Source organism: Vanacampus margaritifer, chromosome 12 (genome assembly GCF_051991255.1).
Source record: "Vanacampus margaritifer isolate UIUO_Vmar chromosome 12, RoL_Vmar_1.0, whole genome shotgun sequence".
Taxonomy (NCBI): Eukaryota; Metazoa; Chordata; class Actinopteri; order Syngnathiformes; family Syngnathidae; genus Vanacampus; species Vanacampus margaritifer.
In genome coordinates, this window is record NC_135443.1 from 9,283,115 (window position 1) to 9,307,079 (window position 23,965).

At 39.0% G+C, this 23,965-nt stretch overlaps 2 protein-coding genes across 2 annotated transcripts; one reads left to right on the forward strand and one right to left on the reverse strand.

Annotated features, from left to right (window-relative positions):
• The first annotated feature begins 9,339 nt into the window (after nucleotides 1–9,339).
• Nucleotides 9,340–15,381, forward strand: LOC144061793 (alpha-internexin-like). The gene is made up of 5 exons (XM_077582554.1): nucleotides 9,340–9,684; nucleotides 11,566–11,796; nucleotides 11,956–12,483; nucleotides 14,112–14,236; nucleotides 14,507–15,381. The coding sequence occupies exons 1-5, from the start codon at nucleotides 9,382–9,384 to the stop codon at nucleotides 14,691–14,693; spliced, it is 1,374 nt and encodes a 457-aa protein (XP_077438680.1). The 5' UTR covers nucleotides 9,340–9,381; the 3' UTR covers nucleotides 14,694–15,381.
• A 243-nt stretch (nucleotides 15,382–15,624) lies between these two features.
• On the reverse strand, nucleotides 15,625–23,608 carry pcgf6 (polycomb group ring finger 6). The gene is made up of 10 exons (XM_077582555.1): nucleotides 23,163–23,608; nucleotides 22,568–22,667; nucleotides 20,875–20,971; nucleotides 20,686–20,741; nucleotides 20,255–20,314; nucleotides 19,404–19,521; nucleotides 19,042–19,069; nucleotides 17,377–17,475; nucleotides 16,522–16,608; nucleotides 15,625–16,247 (listed from the first exon to the last, which is right to left on the reverse strand). The coding sequence occupies exons 1-10, from the start codon at nucleotides 23,223–23,225 to the stop codon at nucleotides 16,197–16,199; spliced, it is 759 nt and encodes a 252-aa protein (XP_077438681.1). The 5' UTR covers nucleotides 23,226–23,608; the 3' UTR covers nucleotides 15,625–16,196.
• Between the last annotated feature and the right edge of the window lie 357 nt (nucleotides 23,609–23,965).

The window sequence follows — 23,965 nt, forward strand, 5'->3', positions numbered from 1 at the left end:
TCAGCCAGCACTGTGATAAAGCTAATAGTAAACTTCAACAGTGTTGTCACGCCAAAGTGACAGAACAATAACTCCAATAAAATCACATGCATTGGGTGGAGCTATGACAACATTGGTGAGCCCTGATTAAATAAGCATCATGAAATAAAATGTTGTTGTTAAGACGACGAAGCTTGTGATTCGCCAGCTCGTCCAGGCATGTACGTATCAACTGCATTCAACTTTAAAAGAGGGCACAAGAAGGGCTGTGTTAAGTTTATGTAACATCTTTTTACATTAGCTTGCACAGATGTCAAAGCTGTATGTATACGCACTCCCTGCTCAATAGACTTACACAGTGAAGCTCCGTTTATTGCAGGGGATGCAATCCACACCCACCTGCAAAAAAACTGACCATATACAAATCTTTACTTTCATGGTTTTCCAGCTCACTTTAAACCATAGGCCTCAAATGCCGGTCCTCGATGTTTTAGATAATTCTCTCTTCCAAAACACTTGAGTCAAATGATCAGGATTATTATCAGATTCCTTCAGAGCTTGCTGATGAGCTGACGATTTGAATCAGGTGTGTTGGGGAGGGAAACAGGATCATTATTAGGCTCCTTCAGAGCTTGCTGATGAGCTGATCATTTTAATCAAGTGTGTTGGAAGAGGGAAACATGCAGGACTGCGGGCCGCCGCCCTCGAGGACTGGCGTTTGAGACATGTGCAACACATTTAAACTTATTTAAATACACTTGAAGTGATTACAACCTTTTCCTAGTACAAATATATGAATAGTCCTTTTTATTTTTACTCTTTCTTTTCTTCAAATAAGAGGCAAAGCATGTTAACTTGAAGCTGAAGTTTTTCTCACTCCCAGCTGAAGTTTACTCGAAAGCAGACACATTATTATTATTTTTTATCTAAACCCCAAAATGTGCAACCAATTCCGTTAGCTTAATGCTAACATACACACACTGTGCAGCATCACATTCAACAAAAGACAATTAAACATTGGATCTTTAAACACCAGCCTCTTCAACCAAACCATCCAGTAAATATTCACAGGCATACATTTTCTACGCTTAGTAGGGGACCTTCTCTGCCTCTTTTTCCCTTCTCTTTTTTTTTTTCTTTCCAGGAGAGCTCAGTATTGTTCATTCGATTTGACATCATCATTGCTCTCCTTTTAAAAAAATAATAATAATTTAAAAAAAATGTTTTTTTTCTCTCTTTTTTTTTAAAAAAAAAAAAAAAAATATATATATATATATATATATATATATATATATATATATATATATATATATATATTTTGTATGTGGGTGAGCATGTGCATGTGCGTGCGTGCGTGCGTGTGTGTATTCATCAGTTCACCTAAAGCCCATTAAAAAAAAATCCCATACTAATAATATAATATAATAATAAATTGCCAAATGCAGAAACATCAATGTAAGTTATCACGATGTAGTGTCTCTCGCTCTCTTTTTCCCTTCTCATCTACATCCAGAAACGTTCCGTGCAGCTCAGCTTCTTGGAGCACAATATGGTACTACACTGAAGGCACACAACTCTGAATTCTAATTTGCTTGTACACTAAAAAAAAAAAATGGGGGAATAATCTACATCTCTCCTTATGTGAACTTAATACCATGCTAGAAATAACAAGGCCTGAAGTAGTAGATTAATCATTCAAGTATAGTAGTTTTGTCTGCCTATCCAACACCTGCCGTATCCTATTTCTCTGAGTCACTAAGCTACACTGCTCTCCAAGAACTATTGGAAACATATCAATGAACGTCACAGTTTCAAATGCAAAAGAAGCAATGCCTTCTGCAGCATGAAGGAGAGAGAGCGAGAGAGACAGAGAGAGACATAGAGAGAGTGAGAGTGAGAGAGACAGACAGAGAGAAAGAGGTTAACTTGGCAATGTAACGCCCCCATTGTCAGGTGACTTACAGGAAATAAGTTGTTTTGCTCTCTCACTTTCACTTTTGCACTGTCTTCCTTTCATTCATGTTTTCTATTCCCCCTCCAATGTCATGCTACATTTTTTTGGACTTTACTGAAAACAAATCATAAGACTAAAGTATTGTGTATGGGATCCATTTTTTTTTTTTTTTTTTTACAAACAGAAAATGTGAACTCGTAGTAGCGTGCATCATGTGGCGCACATCAATTATGTAACACGACCATCTAAAAAATGTGTTGAAGTCTGTTTTATGACTTTTGCCTTGAATTAGAGTGAGTAGATTTGTGTGTGGAGCCTTCCAAAGCAAAGTGGAGAGTGGGACACATTCTAGTAGTAGTTACTGAGTAGCAGTCACACAAATATGCCACAGTTGTTTGTACTTGAAAGCACTTGACAAAAACAAATTGTGGGCCAGACCAAGTTCAATCACTAGAGACATTCGACTCTTAGTTTATTTGCAATTGAGGCCACAGGCTAGCTGAAAAGTGACTCGTCTGAACATTAGAAGAGCGATCTGAGGATTGCAGACTGTTAATAGGGAAAGGGGGTGTGTCCACCCACTGCAGGTGACAGATAAGTGCTGTTATTAGTCGTTGCAATGGAAAGAATAGTTCACAGTAAAAGTGAAACGTTTACTGGTATTGTTCTAAGTGCATGCGCACCCACTTCAAAAACTATCATGCGGGAGATACTGGAGCTGAAAACAGGAAGGTCATTAATCTTGTGCCGACTCATGTCAGGATTAGGAACAAGGAAGCAGCCACAGCAGTTCAGGAGCCTGCAGCAACAGTTCAGCTGGTTTGCCATCTTTCTCTCCATTTTCCCGCCCGGTGGCAGCTCCATGATGTCAGTGCTCTTCTTCTTTCCAAACCACAAGAAGGACGCCAAACTATTCTTCCCCGGGCATTTCTTTTTTTGTGCTGTCTGATTCATGATCACAATCAGTGATGTTTTGAGAGTGTGTGCTCGCGCGTCTGAACCTTTTTTTTGATAATTGAAAAACAAAAAGAAAAAGATTTTTGCTGGCCTGGGCGCGTCTACGAAATCTACACAGAAGTAGTCGAAGTAAGCTAGGTGCTATATACACCGCACCTAGGGTGAGCAGATTTTCAAAAATAAAAATTGTGGACGCTATATAATACAGTATACAATAAATGTAACCAAATTTCATTGCGAGTCATTCTTGGTTAACTGGGGCGCAATGGCTGACATGCTAATGCTAAACGCTAACTTGGTTGACTGTTCAACAATGCTAAACAGGTCAATGCACTCAACATTATCCAACCTTTTTTTTCTCGGTTCCGACAGCTACTGGAAGCTGGCTGTTGCCGTTTACCTCGCACCGGTGACGCATTGTAACAGTAGAAATATCCCGCTAAACCGCAGTGGATAGTAGGACTACATTCCGCATATTAGATGCGAAAGCAGGAAGTAATTCTAGTTCCGGTCACTGCGTTAAATCCATCTTGCTACCAATTAGATGCGGATGAGAATGAAAGTAAATAGGAGGGTATTTAACAGTGAAATTCCCATTTAATGAGTTTATCGTATGAATGGCTATGACAACTGGGTGATTGATATACACATTGCAAAAAAAAAAACAGGATGCTGGGATGGGACCTGCGTAATAGCGGGACAAAACAATGACGTTGGCTGGCTGAAAAACAGGACTGTCCTGCCCAAAATGGGACGTCTGGTCACCCTAGTTGTGGAAGCAGGGAGAGGCAGTTATAATTTAATTCAAAAAAAAAAAAAAAAGGCAAGCTGGGTACTAGTTATCCAACAACAACAAAACTCCCTCCTCCAACGCAGGTGAGGATCATTGATCAAGCTTCTCCAGAGCTTTAAAAAATAATAATAATACAACTATTTATATTATAAAACCATTAACTGTGCAGTCAGTTTAAATTATCAGCAACTCCATTAACACTGACAAGTAGCTCCATCATTCCAGATGATGGCGCTACACCGGGGCTATGAGGGATACAGCCCATCAGAAATCTGAGTAACCCCAGTTAAGATGTTCTAAAATATATGATTAAATTACTGCTTCAGCCCAAATACACATTGAAAAGTAGTACACTTTGCCTGCACAGATTGCTGCAAAATGCCTATTTTCTCCTTTTCAATTAGAAACTGAACTCCACTTCAGATTGCAATATAATCGATTGGCCAATTAATAAGGCCTCTGTTAATATATATCATCGATAATCTGTTATGTTGATTTCCTCATCTTTGTGTTGACCTGATTCCCGTCATCCACTTAAATAGGTGATCGTCTATTACGTCTTACCTCCTACGCCAAAGCACACCGCCTGAGTCAGCTCCTCAGCTCTATCACGACTCATCGAGCTAACCCCCCCCCCACAAGCCCACCCCCACCCTCAGCATCACACCACTTTCCATCATCAATATCTTCTTCATGAGCTCTCACCGTCACGTTCATTTTTGTGACTCGCTTCTCTTCTGCAGGGAGATATCAACATCGGCACATGAAGTCTCGCTCCCTTTTCCTCTCATTTTTTTTTTCATTATTTCGGTCTGACGACCTCTTTTCTCTCTCTCTCCCTGCTGGCTGCCTTCAGGGTAGCAGAAGGGAAGTGAATGGCTTCAGCCCTCCCAGCTGGTCCCATCACCCAGCAACCCAGAGCAAAACAAAAGAACACACGCGCGCGCACACACACACACACACACAGAGGCCGATGTACAAGCAGCCAACTCGCACACAGACATGGCCTCACCGGCAGACGAGCATGCAAGTCCTTATGCAGATGAATGCGCACACACACACACACACACACAGCACCCCCACCTTTGCCCCCTCAAACTCACCTCCATAAACAGCCAGCCAGCCGTCCCCTGTGGACTCCCACCCATCGTCCCCTTCTCCCCTCCTCAGCACCCTTTCCAGACACCCTCTCCTTTGTCCGCAATCTGCTCCAAAAATATTTTGGGGAAAAACAGATGAACATGTGTTGGTCCAAATTAGATACAAGCAGAATGTTACGGCACACACACAGAAAGAACAAAAACTATCTTTGTGTTGTATACAGTATAACACATATCGTGACAATTCAACGCATTCTAGCAGATCTTAACTCAGTCACTGCCATGAATTCATTAAAAAAAAAAGATTATTAAAAATTACGGGCGGCAGGCGATTAAAATTTGTAATTGTAATTAATTACCTGACTTCACTAGTTAACTAACGATTAATCACAAATTATATATCTATAGTTCAAATGAATTTTTGACGTTTATAGCCGTCAATGGCAGTGAATGAGTTTTAACATACTACATCATAATGTTCATATTAATGCCACCTCTACTCTTCATCCCACACAAAAGATAAAAACATACATGGAGTCAACCAAAACCTGAAAATTACCCGGTTGACACTTTGGTCCATTTTTAAAGTCAAGTATTGATCAAGACAGAGAAGTCCAACAGCCCATCTTTTCAGTTGAAGTATGGAAATTATGATTAAAAAATGGTGGTTAGCAGGAGGCAGGGGGTGTCTTTCTTCCACTTTTAACTTCCTGTTGGTGATTAGAATGTGTTCTCAGGGGACAACATTGGGCATCATTTAACATCTAATGATGGGTGATCGTATGCCGAGAAACATTTCTTGGGAGCAGTAATATGGCGGCCTCGCGGCTTCAAAAGTCTTGGCCTATCGGCTATTCAGATCAGTGGTTCATCTTTGTCGCTGATTCTTCTTCTACGCTTTCCGTTAACCCCCTGTGGCTGCGCTACAGCGCCACTCCAGACTCGGCATACACATTACTGCCGTTAAACGTCCTGAGCGTCTTCTATTGGACACTCGCATGTCTTGAAACGTTTCTGTGTGTACGAGATTTTTTTGGGAGGAACAAAGCCGGCTTTGCTCCCGTGTGAACAGGGGCTTAATTACAGTGCAACGTGTGAGTTATGCAAAATGCTGACTCATGCGTACTTTGCATGACATTGTTTTTGTACTGCTTTAAAGCATAAAAATCCGACAACTGAACCATCTAAGTTCTATCTAGGGTAGTCTCAATGACTAGAGGGGGAAAGTACAACTAGGCCTACTAAATATTTACTTTGACTGGCTCCTTCAGTGCATTGATCAACAGCCAAAACAAACCTGCAAGAAAAATACTCAGCCTCCAAGCCTTTTGCCCAAAACTGCTCAAACAAACAGAACAGTGACATTTTCTCTTAACGTCACAATGGAGGGAAAAAATGTAGTTATTATTTGTGTCTTTAGGCTCACGGACCAAAGCACAAACTGGAGAGTAAACATGTATGAACCACTTTAGAGACTAGTGGGAGAACACACAGTCCAATGGGAATGTGGGTTTGCTTCTCACAAGTCAGTTGAGTGTAATCGGACTGTCGGTCAGTGGTAGTTTGTCAGTTACAGTATCAGGTAAAGTCAAGTATTTGCACCCTCAAACACATACGCATATGCTCTGTTGTAATTGGTGATTCATGGGACAGTATTAGGAAGGCAAAAGTAAGCCTATTCCTATTTACCGGTTATTAACTCATTCACTGCCATTGACGGCTATAGACGTCAAAAATTAATTTTAACTATTTCTATAAGTTTAACATTTTTTTTTCCCACTTTTGTTAACAAGAGTATGAAAACCTAGATTTTTTTTTTTTTTAGAAATACAGATATAAAACGTGTGATTAATCGTGAGTTAACTATTGAAGTCATGCGAATAATTACAATTGAAAATTTTAATAGCCTGACGCGACTTAAAGATTATAAAAAATTCGGGGCGCCAGGCGATTAAAATTTTTAATCGTAATTAATCGCATGACTTCACTAGTTAACTCACAATTAATCACAACTTTTATATCTGTTCTAATTGTACAATAAAAAAATATAGGTTTTCATACTTTTGTTAACAAAAGTAGAAAAAAAATGTTAAACTAATAGAAATAGTTCAAATTAATTTTTTATGTCTATAGCCGTCAATGGCAGTAAATGAGTTAATTGATATTTCACCTGTGTAATTTTGGATGCTTCAAAGACAAGTGACACAAGCACGTCAGAAGCAAAACGAAGGAAAAAGGAGCGAGAGTTGCTGGCAGTGTGAATAATGAAAAGGAGGTCAATGCCTCCAGGGGCGGAACGGTTGTGAACACTCAGCTCAAAATAAAGGCACCGACATTCCACTGGAAAGATTCCACCCAATGTCATGTCACACCGGTGACATCATACGCTGTAATGGTGGTGGATTGATGATGAGTGGACAGGTGATGAGATGTTCTCGATGCCCATGTGTTGTCTTTGCAATTACTTGACTTCCTTTTTTTGAGGGGACATCAAAGCAGGCAGAGGCGATTCTAGGGTCTGTCGGGGCCCAAACAGAAATTAGCCAGGCCACTGGCTTGGGGGCCCCAAGCCACAACCTGGTTTGCCTTACGACAAGAATCGTCTCTGTAAACAGAGCACAACATGATTGGCTGCTTGCAGAGTAGTGTAAAGCGAGCTGCCTCCTTGAAGTTAATTGAATTTGGTAACTTTTTTTTTCATGTACAATTAATACCTTTAAATACAGATTTTTTTCACTTGCTGTCAACTGAAGATGACATAACCTGTGCAGAGGAAGTAGGTAACGACCAATCATGGCTCAGTTAAACTAAAAAAAAAACAGGCGAGCCATGAATGGTCGTTACCTACTTCCTCTGCACAGGTGATGTCATCTTCAGTCCACAGCAAGTGGATTTTTTTTAAAGTTATTAATTGTATAAGAAAATAAAGAAGTTATTAAATTAATTCTGAACAAAATATTAACTTTTTACTGCTGAAGAAGAGGGTGGACTGATGGAGGTAGAGGAAAGAGGCCCAGTTACAGTTACACAGATGCCTTTGTGTTGTAAAAAAAACAAAAAAAACATGTGTAGCTTCATGTGTAGGTGGCAGCGTGCACTAGTTAGCCCCAAGAACAACATGAGTAGCCCATAGGTCTGTTCTAAAAATAGCTCGCCAGAATGAGAAGAATGTTAACATTTATCTATTTATATTATATATTAATTTAATGAATTAATTTATTTATTTATTTAAACTTAACATGGTGCACCATTCCTAATGTAGCTAATATTCTTCTTCTTCTTTTTCTCTCTTTTTTTTCTGTTTTAATTTACCCAAATATTCAAGATGGATGCTCAAAGTCTTTCTTTCCACACCTACTAGCACGTATGGCACAAGCTTGGTCAGCAAATGCTGAGCAAAGGGAACGTCTTTTTCTTCCAGCGGCACCTGAACGCAGCAGGAGTCACAGCAGTATTTGTTGAGTGTGGCGGGCAGGCACGTTGCGTGGTGACTCACAGCTGAGTCAGTGCGTCGTGTCCCCGCCCACATGGCGGTTGTGGCCAATAACGCACAAGTGGCAGTGAGCTATAATAAATCGATAAGACGGCAAAGTGCTCAGCACAATATGCCTATAGCACATGTGACATGACATACAAGAAGCAAAAACTTTATTGGGCATTTATGAAATACTGTCTGACAATACAGTATTATTGCCTAAAAGTATATTTTACAGAACTATTGTTTATTTTTTCAATCATTTTAAGTTATTTTCCCATAATGATCTACAGGCATGTGGACAAACATTTTTAGGGGGCAAGCGCAACCCCCACCCCCCCCCCCCCCCCCACCCCAAAGGCCACCCATCGCAAAAACTATTCATACAATCAACGCATTCAATAATACAACTAAACTAATAAAACTATTATTCACTGATATTAAACGTCTGGTATAGGACCACTGTTATATGTCTCTCTGTGACACACACACACACACGCACGTACAAATGAACTACCCAAAAAAAGTGCACCTTTTGTGCTTGACCGCCACCTTGTGGCTATCTGTGATATGTGAGCATCTGGATGATAATAATAATAATAATAATAATAATAATAATAATAATAATAATAATAATAATAATACATCCATTCATTTTCTTAACGCTTACTCGTCACAAGGGTCGCGGGGATGCTGGAATTTAAAATATTTTGTAAAAGTATTATATATGTTATCCCCCCACAATATATTGCTTAGACATCGAATTTCAGTCCATGTGATGTGGGCCCTGAACAATGATTTTGTAAAATAACATAACCCATTATAGTACTGTACTATGCCTAGTCACTAGTGCTTCACCATGGACAGTTCCATTTTCATCTAACCATAAAATAACCTTTACAAATGGCTAAGTTTGTTTTTGTGTGTCAAATGGGTCTATTCAGATAGTGTTCGTGTTTTCAACACTAGAAAACGTGGTTCAACATGTTTGCTTTATTTTCTTTCTAAAATTGTATCCCCATGTATGACTATGAAATGGTTCGCTCCACCTGTCGCCGCGTTGCTTAAAGCTCCAGCAAATCTCTTTTAAGTATCTCACTTTGAGCTCAGACTCACGGCAAAGATGAACTACAGAGACCGCTACACTTCGTCCTCCTACCGGAAGATTTTCGGGGATTCTTCCAGGTTCTCCGCCTCTTCTTCCTCCTCCTCCCGTATGAGCAGCTCAATGGCCCGGGTCTCTCCGGGGATCAGGTCCGTGGCCGTGTCCCGAAACAGCTCTTCTTCCGCGGGCATGTACAGACGGCTGGGCCAACCACCGGCCTCCTTCTCTCTTATGGCCACGGACTCCCTCGACTTGACCCAGACGTCAGTGGTCAACAATGAACTCAAAGTTGTCAGAACCAACGAAAAAGAGCAGCTACAGGTATGGGATGTGACGTCATTGACAACGTGAAAAATGTAGACAGTTTTTTGTGAGGGCTCGATAAAAATAAAAATAAAAATAAACACTCAAATGTACTTATACTAATTTTGTTTTAAAAAAAAAATTTTAAAACGTAGTTTTTGTTTAGTTTAGTTGTCTGTCAATTAGGCCTACATAGCCTACATACGGTTAGCTAACATGGCATACATGGGAAAAAAAAAATTGACACAAATTGTAACCTTGCAATAAGAAGGAAATTCACTATAGACTCTATCATCAAAGCAACATGTTTATATATTTGCTAACATGGAGAGAGTAGAGTGACAAAAAAGCTAAATCACGTAAGTAAAAACATACACCTTGTGCAACCCCCACCCCCCAGATTAGATGCACAGAATAATTGTACCTTCTGTCGAAAAACATTTACTTTATTCTGCCTGTCATAATATGTTGCTGTCATAGATAGCTATGTGAACAAAAATACATAATTTGTCAAATTAAATCCAGGGCACTTAGACAAAATAGAAACACCACATTGCAGTGTCAGGGTTGGGATTTCACCTTTAAATCAACAAGGATTAACTTCATTTTGCCCCAGGTCACATTGGATTGTTCCCCAACGGCACACCATTAGAAACATTTGAACAGATCTGAAATAAATGAATGAAAAAGATGATGGAAATTTTACAATCATCATCATCACCACCAAGTTTCACCAGAGTGATGGTTCCCTAAAATATGGTACTTTGTAATTACACCAATTTGAGCATTTTCAGGAGCTCAATAGTATTTTGACAATTGACATAATTCAGGGGTCAGCAACCGTTCTTGTCAAAAGAGCCATGTTAAGCCAAATAAATAACCAGAAATCTGTCAGGAGCCGCAAAACATTTGAATATTGTGATGAACTTAACAGTGTATTATTGTAAGTCTAATGTACTGAGGACCCAAGAGCTCATTAGAGCTGTACCATAACAAAAATATGCAGCATTCAATTCTTTGAGATTTATTTTTCTTATTCTTCTACTTTTCATCTTCTGTTTTGGGATTTTTCATTTTATTTTTGTAATTTTTCGTACTTCATTTTTCACATATTTTTACACTTTTCTGCCTTTTTGTTAAATCTGACATTTTTGGCAATTTTATGGACATTTTTTTCTGTCCTTTTTTCATGGACATTTTATGATAATTTTTTGCTTTTCATCTTCCTTTTTGGCCATTTTATGGTCACTTTTTGGCTATTTTTCGTCTCTCTTTTTCCAACAACTTAAAATTTTAGTTTATTTTATTGAATAATAAATGTTTATTTTTTATTCAAATCAATTCATTCGAATGTTTTATCTAAAAAAATAAACATGATTTTTTTTTTTTTTTTTTTTTTTAGATCCACAGTGAGCCACAGGAGAGGGACTAAAGAGCCACTTGTGGCTCCAGAGCTGCAGGTTGCAGACCCCTGACATAGTTGTATGTAGGCGACAGAAACATAAGTTTTAATACTTGGATGAAAATACTCTGCAATAAAATGTCAGCAGTGTGTGAGAGAGAGGAGAACATTTCAGGAGTGTTTCAGATTATTTCAGTAGTGTTTAAGCAAAAAATAAAATCACCATCTGCATTCTAAACACCAGCAGGGCTGCTGTCTGCTACTATACCTGAACACACACAATCTGTGTAGACACCAACAACCAATTTAATAAGCTAACGCAAACTCTCAGGCTGACCCTTAATACTTATTTGGAAAATGTCCGCACGGTCAACAAATACAGGTAAACATTTAGGAATCATTAGCTTGGGCGCCTGCAATTAAACAGGTGAACGTTAATGTCGAAAATATACAAGACCAACAGTTGGTACCAATGAGGCATTTGTTTTGTTGCACAGGGTCTGAATGATCGCTTCGCCATGTTCATTGATAAAGTCAGACATCTGGAGCAGCAGAATAAAGTGCTGGAGGCTGAGCTGGTGACACTGCGGCAGAGGCAGAGCGAACCGTCACGGGCCGCTCATCTCTACCAGCAGGAGATGAGGAACTTGCGGTCCCAGTTGGAGGACCTGAACAGAGACAATAACCGCATCCTCATTGAGAAGAATAACATGGAAGATGAGCTGCAGGTACAAACATAATAGGAACAGCATTCAGTATGATAACAGGCGGGAAAGCTGCATACAAAAAAATACTTACTAGCAAAAGATACAATTGCAAGCTAGAAATGTTCAGTCATTATTTCCTGCATCACAGTAGTCTTTTTGTAACTACTTGCTCCATTTTAGAAACTCCATGTAAAGTACGAGGAGGAGTCGACCGTGCGTGAAGAGACAGAACAAACCTTGAGGTCCTTCCGGAAAGATGTGGACGACGCGGCAGCCGTTCGTCTGGATCTCGAGCGCCGAGTGGAATCGCTGATGGATGAAATCTCCTTCCTGAACAAAGTCCACGACGAGGAAATCCAGGAGCTGAGCAGCCTGATGGAGGCGCAGCAGGTCTCGGTGGAAATGGAACTCACCAAACCCGACCTCACCTCAGCTCTGAAAGAGATCCGCAACCAGTACGAGTCCATTGCCTCCAAAAACCTGCAGTCGGCAGAGGAGTGGTACAAGGGGAAGTTCGCCAGCCTTAGCGAACAGGCCACCAGGAGCAACGAGGCCATACGGGCCAGCAGGGAGGAGATGAACGAGTTCAGGAGGCAGCTGCAGGCCAAGACCTTGGAGATCGAGACGCTGAGGGGTGCCAACGAGTCTCTAGAGAGGCAGATCACAGAGATGGAGGATGCTCATAATGCTGAAGTAACGGCATTGCAGGTATGCAAGGAGAGCGTCCTGTTAATAACGGGAGATGCATTCCTATGGAAGAGGATTAGGGCCCGTGAAGAGAAAAGAAAAAGGGTTGGCAGGATTCTCACTTCATTCGCAGAAGTCTGATTTTAAAGGGAGAATTCTGACTTTAAAGTGAGAATTCTCACTTTATTCTCAGAATTTTGACTTTGTAAAGTAGAGCTATGACTTGGGGGGGGGGGCTGTCAGAAAGTGAGAATTCTGAGAATAAAGTCAGAATTATAAAGTCAGAATTAAAAAAAAAAAAAAAAAGTAAAAATTATCACCTGAGGTGGCTCGGGCATCTGGTTCGGATGCCTCCTGGACGCCTCCCTGGAGAGGTGTTCCAGGCATGTCCCACCGGCGGGAGGCCCCCGGGGACGACCCAGGACACGCTGGAGAGACTATGTCTCTCGGCTAGCCCGGGAACGCCTTGGGATCCCGCCGGAGGAGCTGGTTGAAGTGGCTGGGGAGAGGGAAGTCTGGGCATCCCTCCTAAAGCTGCTGTCCCCGCGACCCGACCTCAGATAAGCGGTAGAAGATGGATGGATGAAAGTCAGTATTCTAAGAAAGTGAGAAATCTCACTTTAAAGTCAGAATTCCGAGATTAAAGTCAGAATTCTCACTTTAAAGTCAGAATTATGTGATTAAAGTCAGAATCCTGCCAACCTTTTTTTTCCCGCTTCACTGACCTTAATCCTCTTCCGTACATTTCAGACCTACACACTTTAAGAATATTTTTACTTATTTAAAACTCAGAAACTTTTCAAAATATTCTATTCACACACTATTGAGTGATTTAAGCATGTTTAACACCCCCCAAAAAATGCCAATGGGCCATTACCAGTTTCACAGTGACCTGAGCCTAACCATGCAGCAGCATGGCAGGGAAGGTTGCGAGTGTCTCCAGCTAATAGGATTGAACAGTTCAAACTCATCAATTATGTCACAGCTTGAGTTCCGTTAGCTAAGAGCATCCTTCAAGGTGGATCTTGAACCTTGTCAATGTCAGGGGAAAAGTTGAGCAAAAACTAGCTGTGGAAATACAGATGATAATCTCACTTGATTTTTGTGATTAGCACCTAACGTTTGGGCCTCGGGTTTTTACAGTAAATTCAAATTACATAATGCATTTCACATTTGTGAATTCCCACTTCATGACCATTCTGTTGACAGTTTGAAAATCATTAGCCGTTTACACTCAGACATCTTTTTGACAAATTAGAATTTATATATATATATATATATACAGTATATATATATATATATATATATATATATATATACAGTATATATATATATAATTATATCAAATGGTTCCATCCTACTGCATTAGCGTTCTAGGGCGGCATGAAACCCCCCCCCCACCCCCCCAAATGCTTTAGTGTGGAAGTCACTTGGGCTTAGACACCGAAAGTTCTTAGTGAACTGATCCTGTGTATCTAGATTAACCCGGACTGCTGCTAAATTGGATACAGGAAGGCCATCTGTTTTTACCGGCTCAAGTAAGCCTCAAAGGTTATGCTTGTCTTTGAAAAGACAAACGTAACCCTTCAACTGTGTGTGACCTTTTCATCGAGTGTGTTTTCATCATAATGTTTGACCTCTTTGACCAGGACACTGCTGGCCAATTGGATACTGAGCTGAGGAACCTGAAGGGAGAGATGGCCCAGCACCTGAGAGAATATCAGGACCTGCTCAATGTCAAGATGGCATTGGACATTGAGATAGCCGCATACAGGTGGGAAGACGTGGAACGGTATCAAAATGGCATATTGTGATTGTCATAAACGCAAAAAAAAAAAACATGTGTGGCATTACAGGGAGAGACTGGAATTTTACATATTTGAGGATGAACGATATTACCAAAGCAACAAAGTTAAAAAAAAATATTCCAATATAGCTTGCTAGCTGAGAGGGGGGAATTATATTTTTTATTTTATTTTATTTATTATATAATTTATTAATTAAATACATACAATTAATTACATAATATTTTCCATCCTACAAGGAAGCTGCTGGAAGGCGAAGAGACTCACTTTAACTCAGGGATGTCATTCGGAGCCGCCGGTTACGGCTACCAGGCCCGAACCCCAGCCGGCTCCTCCAGAAGCAGCCAGCGAGGAAAAGACGGAGTCAAGAAGGAAAGTCTCACGGAGGAGGAGAAGGATGAAGCGGACATCAATTCCAACAACTAAAGACATAGACACATCCAAGGAGGGAGACGAATAAAACATTCCTTATTTTTTAAAATTCTAGTCAAATACTGTATAAGCACAAAATAAGCGCCCAGACGTCCAGTTGTATGTACTGTAATGTAATGTTTCTGGAGTGATGAAAACATTTTACTCTCAAAACACAAGTCAGATTATATGATTGATTTCAATAATGCACAAGTCTAAAACATGTAGAACATTTTTGGACTCTAAATACCATATATCTCAAAAAGGAAGCTTGTATCAAGATATTAACCAGGTGACGTTAACCTAATATAGAGCATCGTATGTTACAATTGATGAAGCAGTAATGTGCAAAAATTCTAGTTTTTGTCTTAAAGCTGTGGCTAACGTAAACCCTTATTAGTAAACTATGTTTGCTTTCTCTCCATCACTTGAATTTTCAAACTTGTGCTATGGTATTTAGAGAGCTAACCAGATTGTGTGTGTGTGTGTGTGTGTGTGATTATCACTACGCTTTTGGTTAACATTGCTCTTACGTCAGGAAATATCCGCTAGAAAGTGTTTGTGGAAAATATATGGGTATTAAATATGCTGTAAACGTACACCATGTATAGATGACATTTCACCTAGCTTTAGGCCTCTATGTCAATCCCGCTCACAATGTGTTTCACTTGACTGATTAAAAGAATAAAAAGATCGACTAAGCCGTCTGTTCCCTTATGTGACTAACTTTTTAATTGCAAGATCGCCCCAATGTTCCTAATACAGAACAGCTCGTTTACTGGCACATTTTCAAAAATGGGCAGCAGAAAAGATTTACGTGGCTGTGCAACGTCACACTACAGAGACTCACCTATTTGTATACTAGCCTTTAAAAAGTCATTTTTTGGGTACGGCAATACGTCCCCGGTCCCCATTAATGTTTACCGGGAAAAAGAAAACAAGTTCATCATTTGAAAAGTACCGTTATTCTTTTATTCAAAGTGGTCACATTTGATCAAACCTGACTTCTTTCACGTAAGTCAATTTCAACTTTATCTTATCCCCCCAAAACGTACCAAAAAAATCAGCTAATTGCATATCAAAAACAATAACATGTTGGTAACAACTTGTTGACCATGTAGTTGGAAAAAACAGACTGAGGGGGGAAAAAAATCAGAAGCAAAAAGCATATTTCTAAAGACCGTGTAGATCTACCTTTTGCTTACAAATCTTTGGCAGATATTCTTGAGTGACATTTGCATTTTATAATGTTAACCTCGGCTACAAAAAAACGTGCACAGAAAATACGTTGACCCAACTGTAAAGTAGAAAAAAATATAAACTAGTTGTGGCCAGCAAGGTAGACATGCCCTGAAAATTGTCTCAAAACCCCACCCCAAAATGTCCTGAGTAGCCTAACAAGTAGTTTAAAAATAAAAAATAAAAATAAAAACTTGCTCCAGTCATTTTGGAATTATTCCACCTTAGAAGAGTTGTGCAACACTAACAATCAATCCATTATTTTCCATTCTTTCCCTTTTAAGACAGAGACGACAGGACCAAGCCAAAGTGCAGCACCAGCAGACCATCCTGTGGACACACGGGAAAAAAATTGTCTTTTATGACAAGCAAGAAAACTTTTTTTTTTTTCCAATTACAGAAACCTATAAATAATCTCTATATGACAACTGAATGTAATTTGACTAGACAATTGAAAAAGATCATTTTAAATTGAGATGATTCTAGAGTTACTGATTTCTGATTTTAATTTGTCTGACTTGCGTGCAAGCGGCATAGGTTCCAATTCGGGGCAGGGCCACATGGACTCAATTTCAAGACTTAAAAAAAAAATAGTGGCGTTTACCTGCAAGGCCTCTGCTCCCACAGAATTTTGTACATCTTTCAGTGACTGGTACTGATCCAGGAGATGGTCTCCACAAACCACATCGACCTACAAGACAAAATAAAATGCAAATACCAGTGAAGGTAGCCAATTTCTAGTCAACAATAAAAGGGTTCGAGGATAGGAACTAGGAATATAATAATAGGACCTGTGCAACGATGAACTTTAAACTTGGGTTAGCACTGAGGCCAGGAAATCAAGCTGAGCTGCTAATCCTCATCCAGGTAAATAAAACACAAACTACACACACGGGCTGGCTGTGAACCCGATCACACAACGCTCAATGAGTCTAAACGAAACTGGACATATTAATCAGTTAGCTTCCAAACCTTCACCTCACTGCAAATTCCTTCTGCCATCATTCCATAATGTATTCAATTTGGTCATTTCCGCGACTGGGGAGGAAAGGTCAAATTTGACCCAAACTCTGTGGACCAAATAGAGGTGCTGTGCAGGTGTCAGCCTGGCTGCATCTAGGTCAAAACTTCATTTTAAAAGTACTTTGATGTCACCGAAACGGTCGTTTTAAGCATACATATTCAAGATATGATATGCTTTTTTTTCTGCCTGAACTCAGGAAGTAGTGAAAACATATCCTGACACCCTGAACCTAAAATGTGTGAACGAGAACCCCGATTCAATCAAATGGTCACGTGACTGAAAAATAACTGGTCACGTTCTCTAAAAGTCTGACATTTCATTGCCCTGGCCTGTGTAACATGTGACAGTAAAGTAGATTCTGTGCTGACCTCGTCTGAAGCAACAACCGGGACTCTGCAGACTGATTAAGCTCGTTAGCCAGCTTGGCCGACTCACCTGGCAAGCTGGGCTGAGTTCCATCTTCTTCCTGATGAACAGCTCCACGTGGCGAACGGTGGCATCGCCCGACACACACACGTAGGGCCTCTCTAGTGGCTGGGCGGCAATGAGGTAACGACAAATCAACATGATTGTGAAGTTGTATACCTTTGTTAGCACAGTAGCCAAGTCATAATTACAATAACCGCATAAAAAAAAGTTCATTTGTTTTTTAAATAAATAGATGAACAGAAGTATAACATTATATTCAAGCAGCATTGAAAACAATATTTGCAGAAAAATGTCTGTTCATACATTTGTTTTTTACTAACAATGTTAATTAGGACCCCGATATTGGGCCTTTTGATGAATATCAGTATTGGCCTTTTTATAATATAATATAATAATAATCTGATGGTCGATATAAGGTAAATCTAAAACCCTTTTAACCCTGGAGAACCCAAGAACCCTTTTCTTCTTTGGAAAATTATGAATTATACATTAAATGGCTGCTATAAGTTCACTGAACACCAAAATTTATGTTTTTTCAATGTTTTTTTTTTTTCAATTTATTCCCTAATTTAGGATTAGGGCGAAATTTGACCCTTTGGGATTTAGGGGTATCATTTCGAAAAATCAGAATAACAAAAACTGTCAGTAAACTATTTAGAATTTAAGAAAATAATCAATCAAATACACAGCTACATTGAACAATATAATTTTTTTTGTTTTATTTGTTGCATTTTAGCCATCTTGTCACCACCACTCTGGCTCATGTAAGTGCAATATTCATCCACTAGATGGCCCCATGCAGGGGTCAGAAGTGGCACTCTGGACTTTTGAAGTTAAATTTGTTAAAAAAAAAAAGGGTCTTTGTTATTTGAGTAGCAGAATTTATAGGGGCCAAATTTGACCCTGTGGGTTCTCCAGGGTTAATCTCATGGAACTATTTATTAACATTTTCAGTTAACTTTACAAGCGATGCTGCTGACCCTGGGAACCTTCTGAACCTTTTGTTTTTGTTCGACCTTAAAACAAAATAATGAGAAAGTTTAAGATTTCAGGTATTTTTAAATGTTGGAATAATAATTTTTTATTGTAGAAAACTATAGAAAGCTATGGTAGTTACTTGCTTAAGATGCCATTTAATTTTTCGAGACGTACTGATGATCTTGGGAGCTCCCTGAACATTTTGTTAGAAATTTAAAAGGATGTCTATTGTCTAAGATTAAAAAAAAAAAAAAAAAAACTTATACATTTTGAAAAGTCGTTCAATAAACATGCTTTTAAGACATTACAATGTCACATTACAATATAAAAAATTTACTATCGGCACCAAATATTGGTTATCGGCCTCCTTGACTACTAATAATCGGGATCGGTATGGGCCCCGAAAAAAAAAACATATCGGCCTATCTTTAATGTTAATAGTATTGAACTAATCATGGACCAAAGATTCAGAAAGATCTGAAGAAGTGATGTTTACGTTTCATTGTCCACACTAGCTATACAGCAAATTGTGGACAGTCTAAAAAAACATTTTTCTTGTCGCTATAAAATTCTGAACAAGTTCAAAATTGCTCTGCAACAACAAAAAAAGATTTGAAATTGAGAGTGTGTGGCAAGTGTCTTTTTATTATTACCTTTTATATTTATAATTGCGTTATTTATATTTATAATTACCTTATAGCTGTTTATCCCCTCTTCAGCCCTGAAAGAAAAATGACAAGTCAATACATGTTTTATTCATATTAATTGCCAGCATTAAAAAAAAAAAACATCACCAACTGCCACTGCTGTGAAAATTTATCTCCAGCTATAAACTGAAGTGGAACCTTTCAACATCTTTAATGATTACATGGCCGCTAAAAATTAACTTGAACTTCTTCAGTCAGGATTCAGGGCCGATCACTCTAATGAGGGCCTTGCTAAAGTGACTAATGATCTTTTCCGAGCTATGGACGGCCTTTGACTAAAGACAATAAATTGAAAGTAAATGTATTATTTTCAGCATCGAATTTGATCGAGTCCATTCTCTGACTCACCCAACAAAGTCCAGCAATAGTGACACGTCCAGCTCAGGCGGAATGCTGAGCACAAGCTGAGGCGTGGGGTAATTCTTTTGCTTTTTCAAGCCCGGGGGAGCCGCACTGGAGACCGCCGCTGCCACACCGGAAATAAAGATTTGCTACAATGACTGTTCTCTCACTTTTCAGCGACATGAGGTAACCAAAGTACAGTCAACATCACATACCTGACAACAAATGTGATCATTTCTATGTTTTTAATTACCAATATAGAATACTTTTTTTTTTAATACACTTTATATATTGGATCTTACTGTATTAGTGTTCATAATGTTGTGGTCGGTTGGAGTATGTATGACTTTTGCACTGTGTAATTATAGCAGTTCATGAAGCGTGATGACAAACACATATAGTGCCACTATTACAACAATGAAATCATAAATGGAAATAAAAACAAAAAAATATATATATATAAATAAATACATTTGTATTTAATTTTTGAATTATATATTTTTTAAATATCCGTTTCTATTTACACTTTTAGTCATTTATTTATTTATTTATTCATTTTTAATTTTGGCAAGTTTTGGTCCATACTGCCAGGACAAAATGTTATTCAAATGAGGGGGCGGTCCTAAGCGTGTCTTGGGTTGGACTTCGCCCGTGGCAAACTGCCTTTCATTGGTTGAATGAGCGGTTCGGCGAAGAAGGAAATCTCGCAGGCTTGCGTGGAGAGCTCCAGCAATGGACCACAACTTGCGACTTGAGTTGCGAGTGACAGTGGGCTGTTTTCAAAAGCTTACTTTCCAAACTGTGTTCACTCAATTATATCGTTTTATGTGTTATTACCATTTGCGGAACAACTTTACCTGATTTGGGTGCCGCCAGCCCTCGTTTTTTGTAGAAGTTACACGTTTGCTCTCTTTCATCTGCAGTATAACACATAAAACACTTACGTCACAAATTTAAAAAAAAAAAAACATGGGGATGCACCAAAATTCTTCAGCCGAAAGTGGCCCAAAAGTACATTTTCGGATTTCAGCCGAAAGTCTTTTGTCACCCAAACAACACAGCAAAAACAGAAAGCTTGCAAATTAGATATATTTGGCAAAGGACAGAAAAAGACACAGCCAATGACTTTTATGTTATGTTTTTGTTCCCTGTGTTTTGATTTTCAGCCTTGGTTTCCTTATTTTTGTATTAGGCCAAGAATTTTCATTTCGGTGCATCCAGAATATGCAATAAAAAAAAAAGTATTTTATTACACTTGTGCTGATCAGATAATAGATAATATGCTTACACTCCTCCAGGAAAGGAACCATTTTGTACACAATATCCTGCAGTTGTCTGTCGGGCCTGTCAGAAGACAAATTGTATACAAAAAGATTATACACATTATTCAACAGTGATATTCTAAACGGATCCATCAATATTTCATGCATAGTATAATGCACAAGGGAAAATATTACAATGCAAAAAAAATAAATACCTAATATTGTAAAGGGGTTGAGTTTGGTGGACTATAATGGTGCACGATGGACACCTGTTGCTGTCAAAAAAATGCTTCACAATGCAACTTTTGCAAACTACGGAAAGAACAAAAAAAAGAACCAAGTTAGACACAAACATGATTGTGAACTCTCAAACTTGACTATATGGATAAGCCTGTGTATTTCAACAATTTAGCATACACCAAACAATCATAGCAGAATCTGACAATATAGCATAACTAGTGAGTACAGATTATCTTGAATAAAAGATCCCCTGAACTGAGCTTTGCAGCAATGACATCAACCATCCTCTGGAGGGCCTAATACTGTATCAAAAATATTTTTTTTCACGAAATTGTACCTTGTTGTAGAGCCACAGGCTCCACTAGGAAGTTCTAGCATTAAACAAGCGTCTTTTGGTGGGCGTGGCCAAGGCTCGCCTGACTTCCGCGTGTTTCTGACTACAAAATGAATTGGGCGTGGCCAAGTGTCGTCTTTTCCATGTGCTCCTGTTTACAAACTTTGTCTTCACGTCTGCGCCTGAAGGAATATTGGCACATGCTTTTGCGTGCGTTAGTTTCAATAGGTGATCACCAAATGTCACTTTTATGTACAATATGTAATTATAATAGGTATAATTATATTATTTCTGTTTAATGACAGTTGTCAAATCTATTTTGAAATTACTTTCCCAAACCAAACTTCACAACCAATCTCACTTTGTATGTGAGCACCTGGTGATTGCCTTGGGCCAAAACGTCATCGCACCCAAGTGTACTTGGACAGGGTTAGTTAGTTGCTGTTCCATAGAGATTTGTAATTGATCCCGGGGTAAGTGAAAGATGTTCTGCTAATCCACATTTGTATTGTCTTAAATTCTTGAAGCAGTCGTCAGTAAAATGTTTGCCACAAGCTAACACACATTTTGGGAGTTGCTTGAGCATATTTGCATCTTTGTGGTTGGATGTAGAGAGCGAGAAAACGTTTTTGTTGTCCGTTGTACACTCTGGTACAGAGCAGTTTATTGTTTGTTTGTTTTTGCTGCAATGCTGCTGTTTGTTTGTGTGTTGGAAATCTCCTGTGGGGGAGGGGTTGAGTTTGCGCTGAGCTGGTGACGTATAAAACCAAAAAAGGTGGGATTAGTGATGTATAAAACCGATCTGCTAAAACAACCCATTCTGTTTGAGCTACTTTGATACAAACGCCCATAGGAAAGGGAAACATGGGTGGTTTATCTCACAACTTTGGCGACTTAGTCAGGCTGTGGTAAGGCATATTTATGATCAAAACCTAAAAATAAAAAAAAAAGTGAACATTTTATTTCAGGGGAACGTTAACTGTTGGAGAACAATGACTTTCATTTAAAGGGATGTTTTTGGTGTTACATGCATTTACTTCAAAAAAAATGGTCACTAGTTAGTGTAACAAATTGTAGTACTGTATTACCAAGCAATCTGAATGGAAAGGGGCTTGAAAGCATAATCGATCTTATACAGCGGCACAGTTGAAACATCATCAGGCTAACAATGTTTTGACAATGGCTTTTAACAATGACTCCCGTCCCGTGTAAGACAAAATTTAAACAGAAAATTAACAAACAATCATCACGCATGCACATGCAAGCAGGAATTCTGTAAGACTGTCCATATAGCTCACTATAATTTTCAAATGCAGATTTTTGGATCTACTTACATGTGTGTAAGCACTCCGTGATGGTGGTGGCATCAATAAGGAAGCCACAGCATAGGCCACATCGGATGTAAGGGTAGAACTGATTGAGGGGGAGCTTGGGCTGTGGATAGTCAAATGAAATAAAATCAAATACTACACAATCAGTGAGGAAACTAGAATTGTTGCTGTCAAGTTTCTCAACCCTGATCTTTGGTGTGTCTCCAATTTATCCATCATTTTAATCTAGTATGAAGGTAAATCAATGGTTCCCCATGACTCGTCGATTGACCAATCAGAGCCGTTCACGGCAAAATAGCGCCAGCCAGAGAGTTGCCAGTAACGGCAAAATATCCACAGACAAAAAGGTAGATCGCTTAACACCTAAGCTTTTCATAAAGACCAAATTAGAGCATCTAATCTTAAATTAAGTAAATATATGCATCAAATAACGCTGAGTAGCAAAATTACTCGCCATTTATACCAAATTTGTGCAAACTTTGAAGTAGTAAATTCACGTTTAAACTACGGATTACACAGACGTGAATTTAAGACACAGGTTGTTCAAGGTAGATAACTCAAATCAGTAAGTGCTTGTTCATGACTGTTGAATAGTTACCTCGTCTTCGAAGTCGCTGCCCAATAATCCATGTCTGGTCATACCACATGGAGGCGCTGACATTCCCCAAATCGGCGAACGACGCTGGCAAAATAGTAACAATGCCGAGTTTGTGTATTGAAAGTACCGTATATAACGTGCAAAAAAAAGTCGAAAAGGCTTTTAATGAAGTTTAGTTTTCTGGTCAACTTGCGCAGTACGCCGAAGTAGCCGACTAGCTTTAGCTTGCTATTTGAAAAGTAAAGTTATCCGAACGTTGTTGATTGTACGTGCAACTTGGCTGTTAGCAATGAAAAAGTCTGCGAATTGTGCACCTCGGTCGAAAGTGCTATATCAATGAGATTCCACGAGTCCGTGGAAAAAGAAAAGTCGCGTAGTAAACCAACACGTGTACTTCCTATTTTGACTAGTTAGTTGTTCGCGGTCTTGTGTGCGACAGGGCGAGTAGAGAGAGTAGTATTTCCGGTCAGATTTCACAATAAAGTGAGACGCTTCACAAATGTATCTAGATCTAATGCTTTTGTGCGTTTTGATTCAATGCCGAGTACAGCCAAACTGGATAGTCTCTTTTCTGTCATAGTAGACCGCAAATAAGTCTTATGAGCCGGAGAGATGAAAAATTTCACTCACTGCGAGACAAACTAATCTAACAACAATAAGGTAAAACAATTTACATTAAAAACTTGATTATTATGGCAACGTTTTTCATTCATAAATGCAAATTTGGTGAGACCATGCTGATCTTTGTTTTTCTAAAGGAACTTTTTTTCTTTTAAGGATTCACTACAATTCTGCGAGTCTAA

Coding starts and splice junctions, on each gene's coding strand:
- pcgf6 (XM_077582555.1), bottom strand. CDS start 23,225: ATGTCAGCGCCTCCATGTGGTATGACCAGACATGGATTATTGGGCAGC. Junction 20,972..22,567: donor CACGGAGTGCTTACACACAT/GTAAGTAGATCC, acceptor TTCTTTCCGTAG/TTTGCAAAAGTTGCATTGTG. Junction 17,476..19,041: donor AGGGGATAAACAGCTATAAG/GTAATTATAAAT, acceptor ATTGCCGCCCAG/CCACTAGAGAGGCCCTACGT.
- LOC144061793 (XM_077582554.1), top strand. CDS start 9,382: ATGAACTACAGAGACCGCTACACTTCGTCCTCCTACCGGAAGATTTTC. Junction 9,685..11,565: donor ACGAAAAAGAGCAGCTACAG/GTATGGGATGTG, acceptor TTTGTTGCACAG/GGTCTGAATGATCGCTTCGC. Junction 14,237..14,506: donor ATTGAGATAGCCGCATACAG/GTGGGAAGACGT, acceptor CCATCCTACAAG/GAAGCTGCTGGAAGGCGAAG.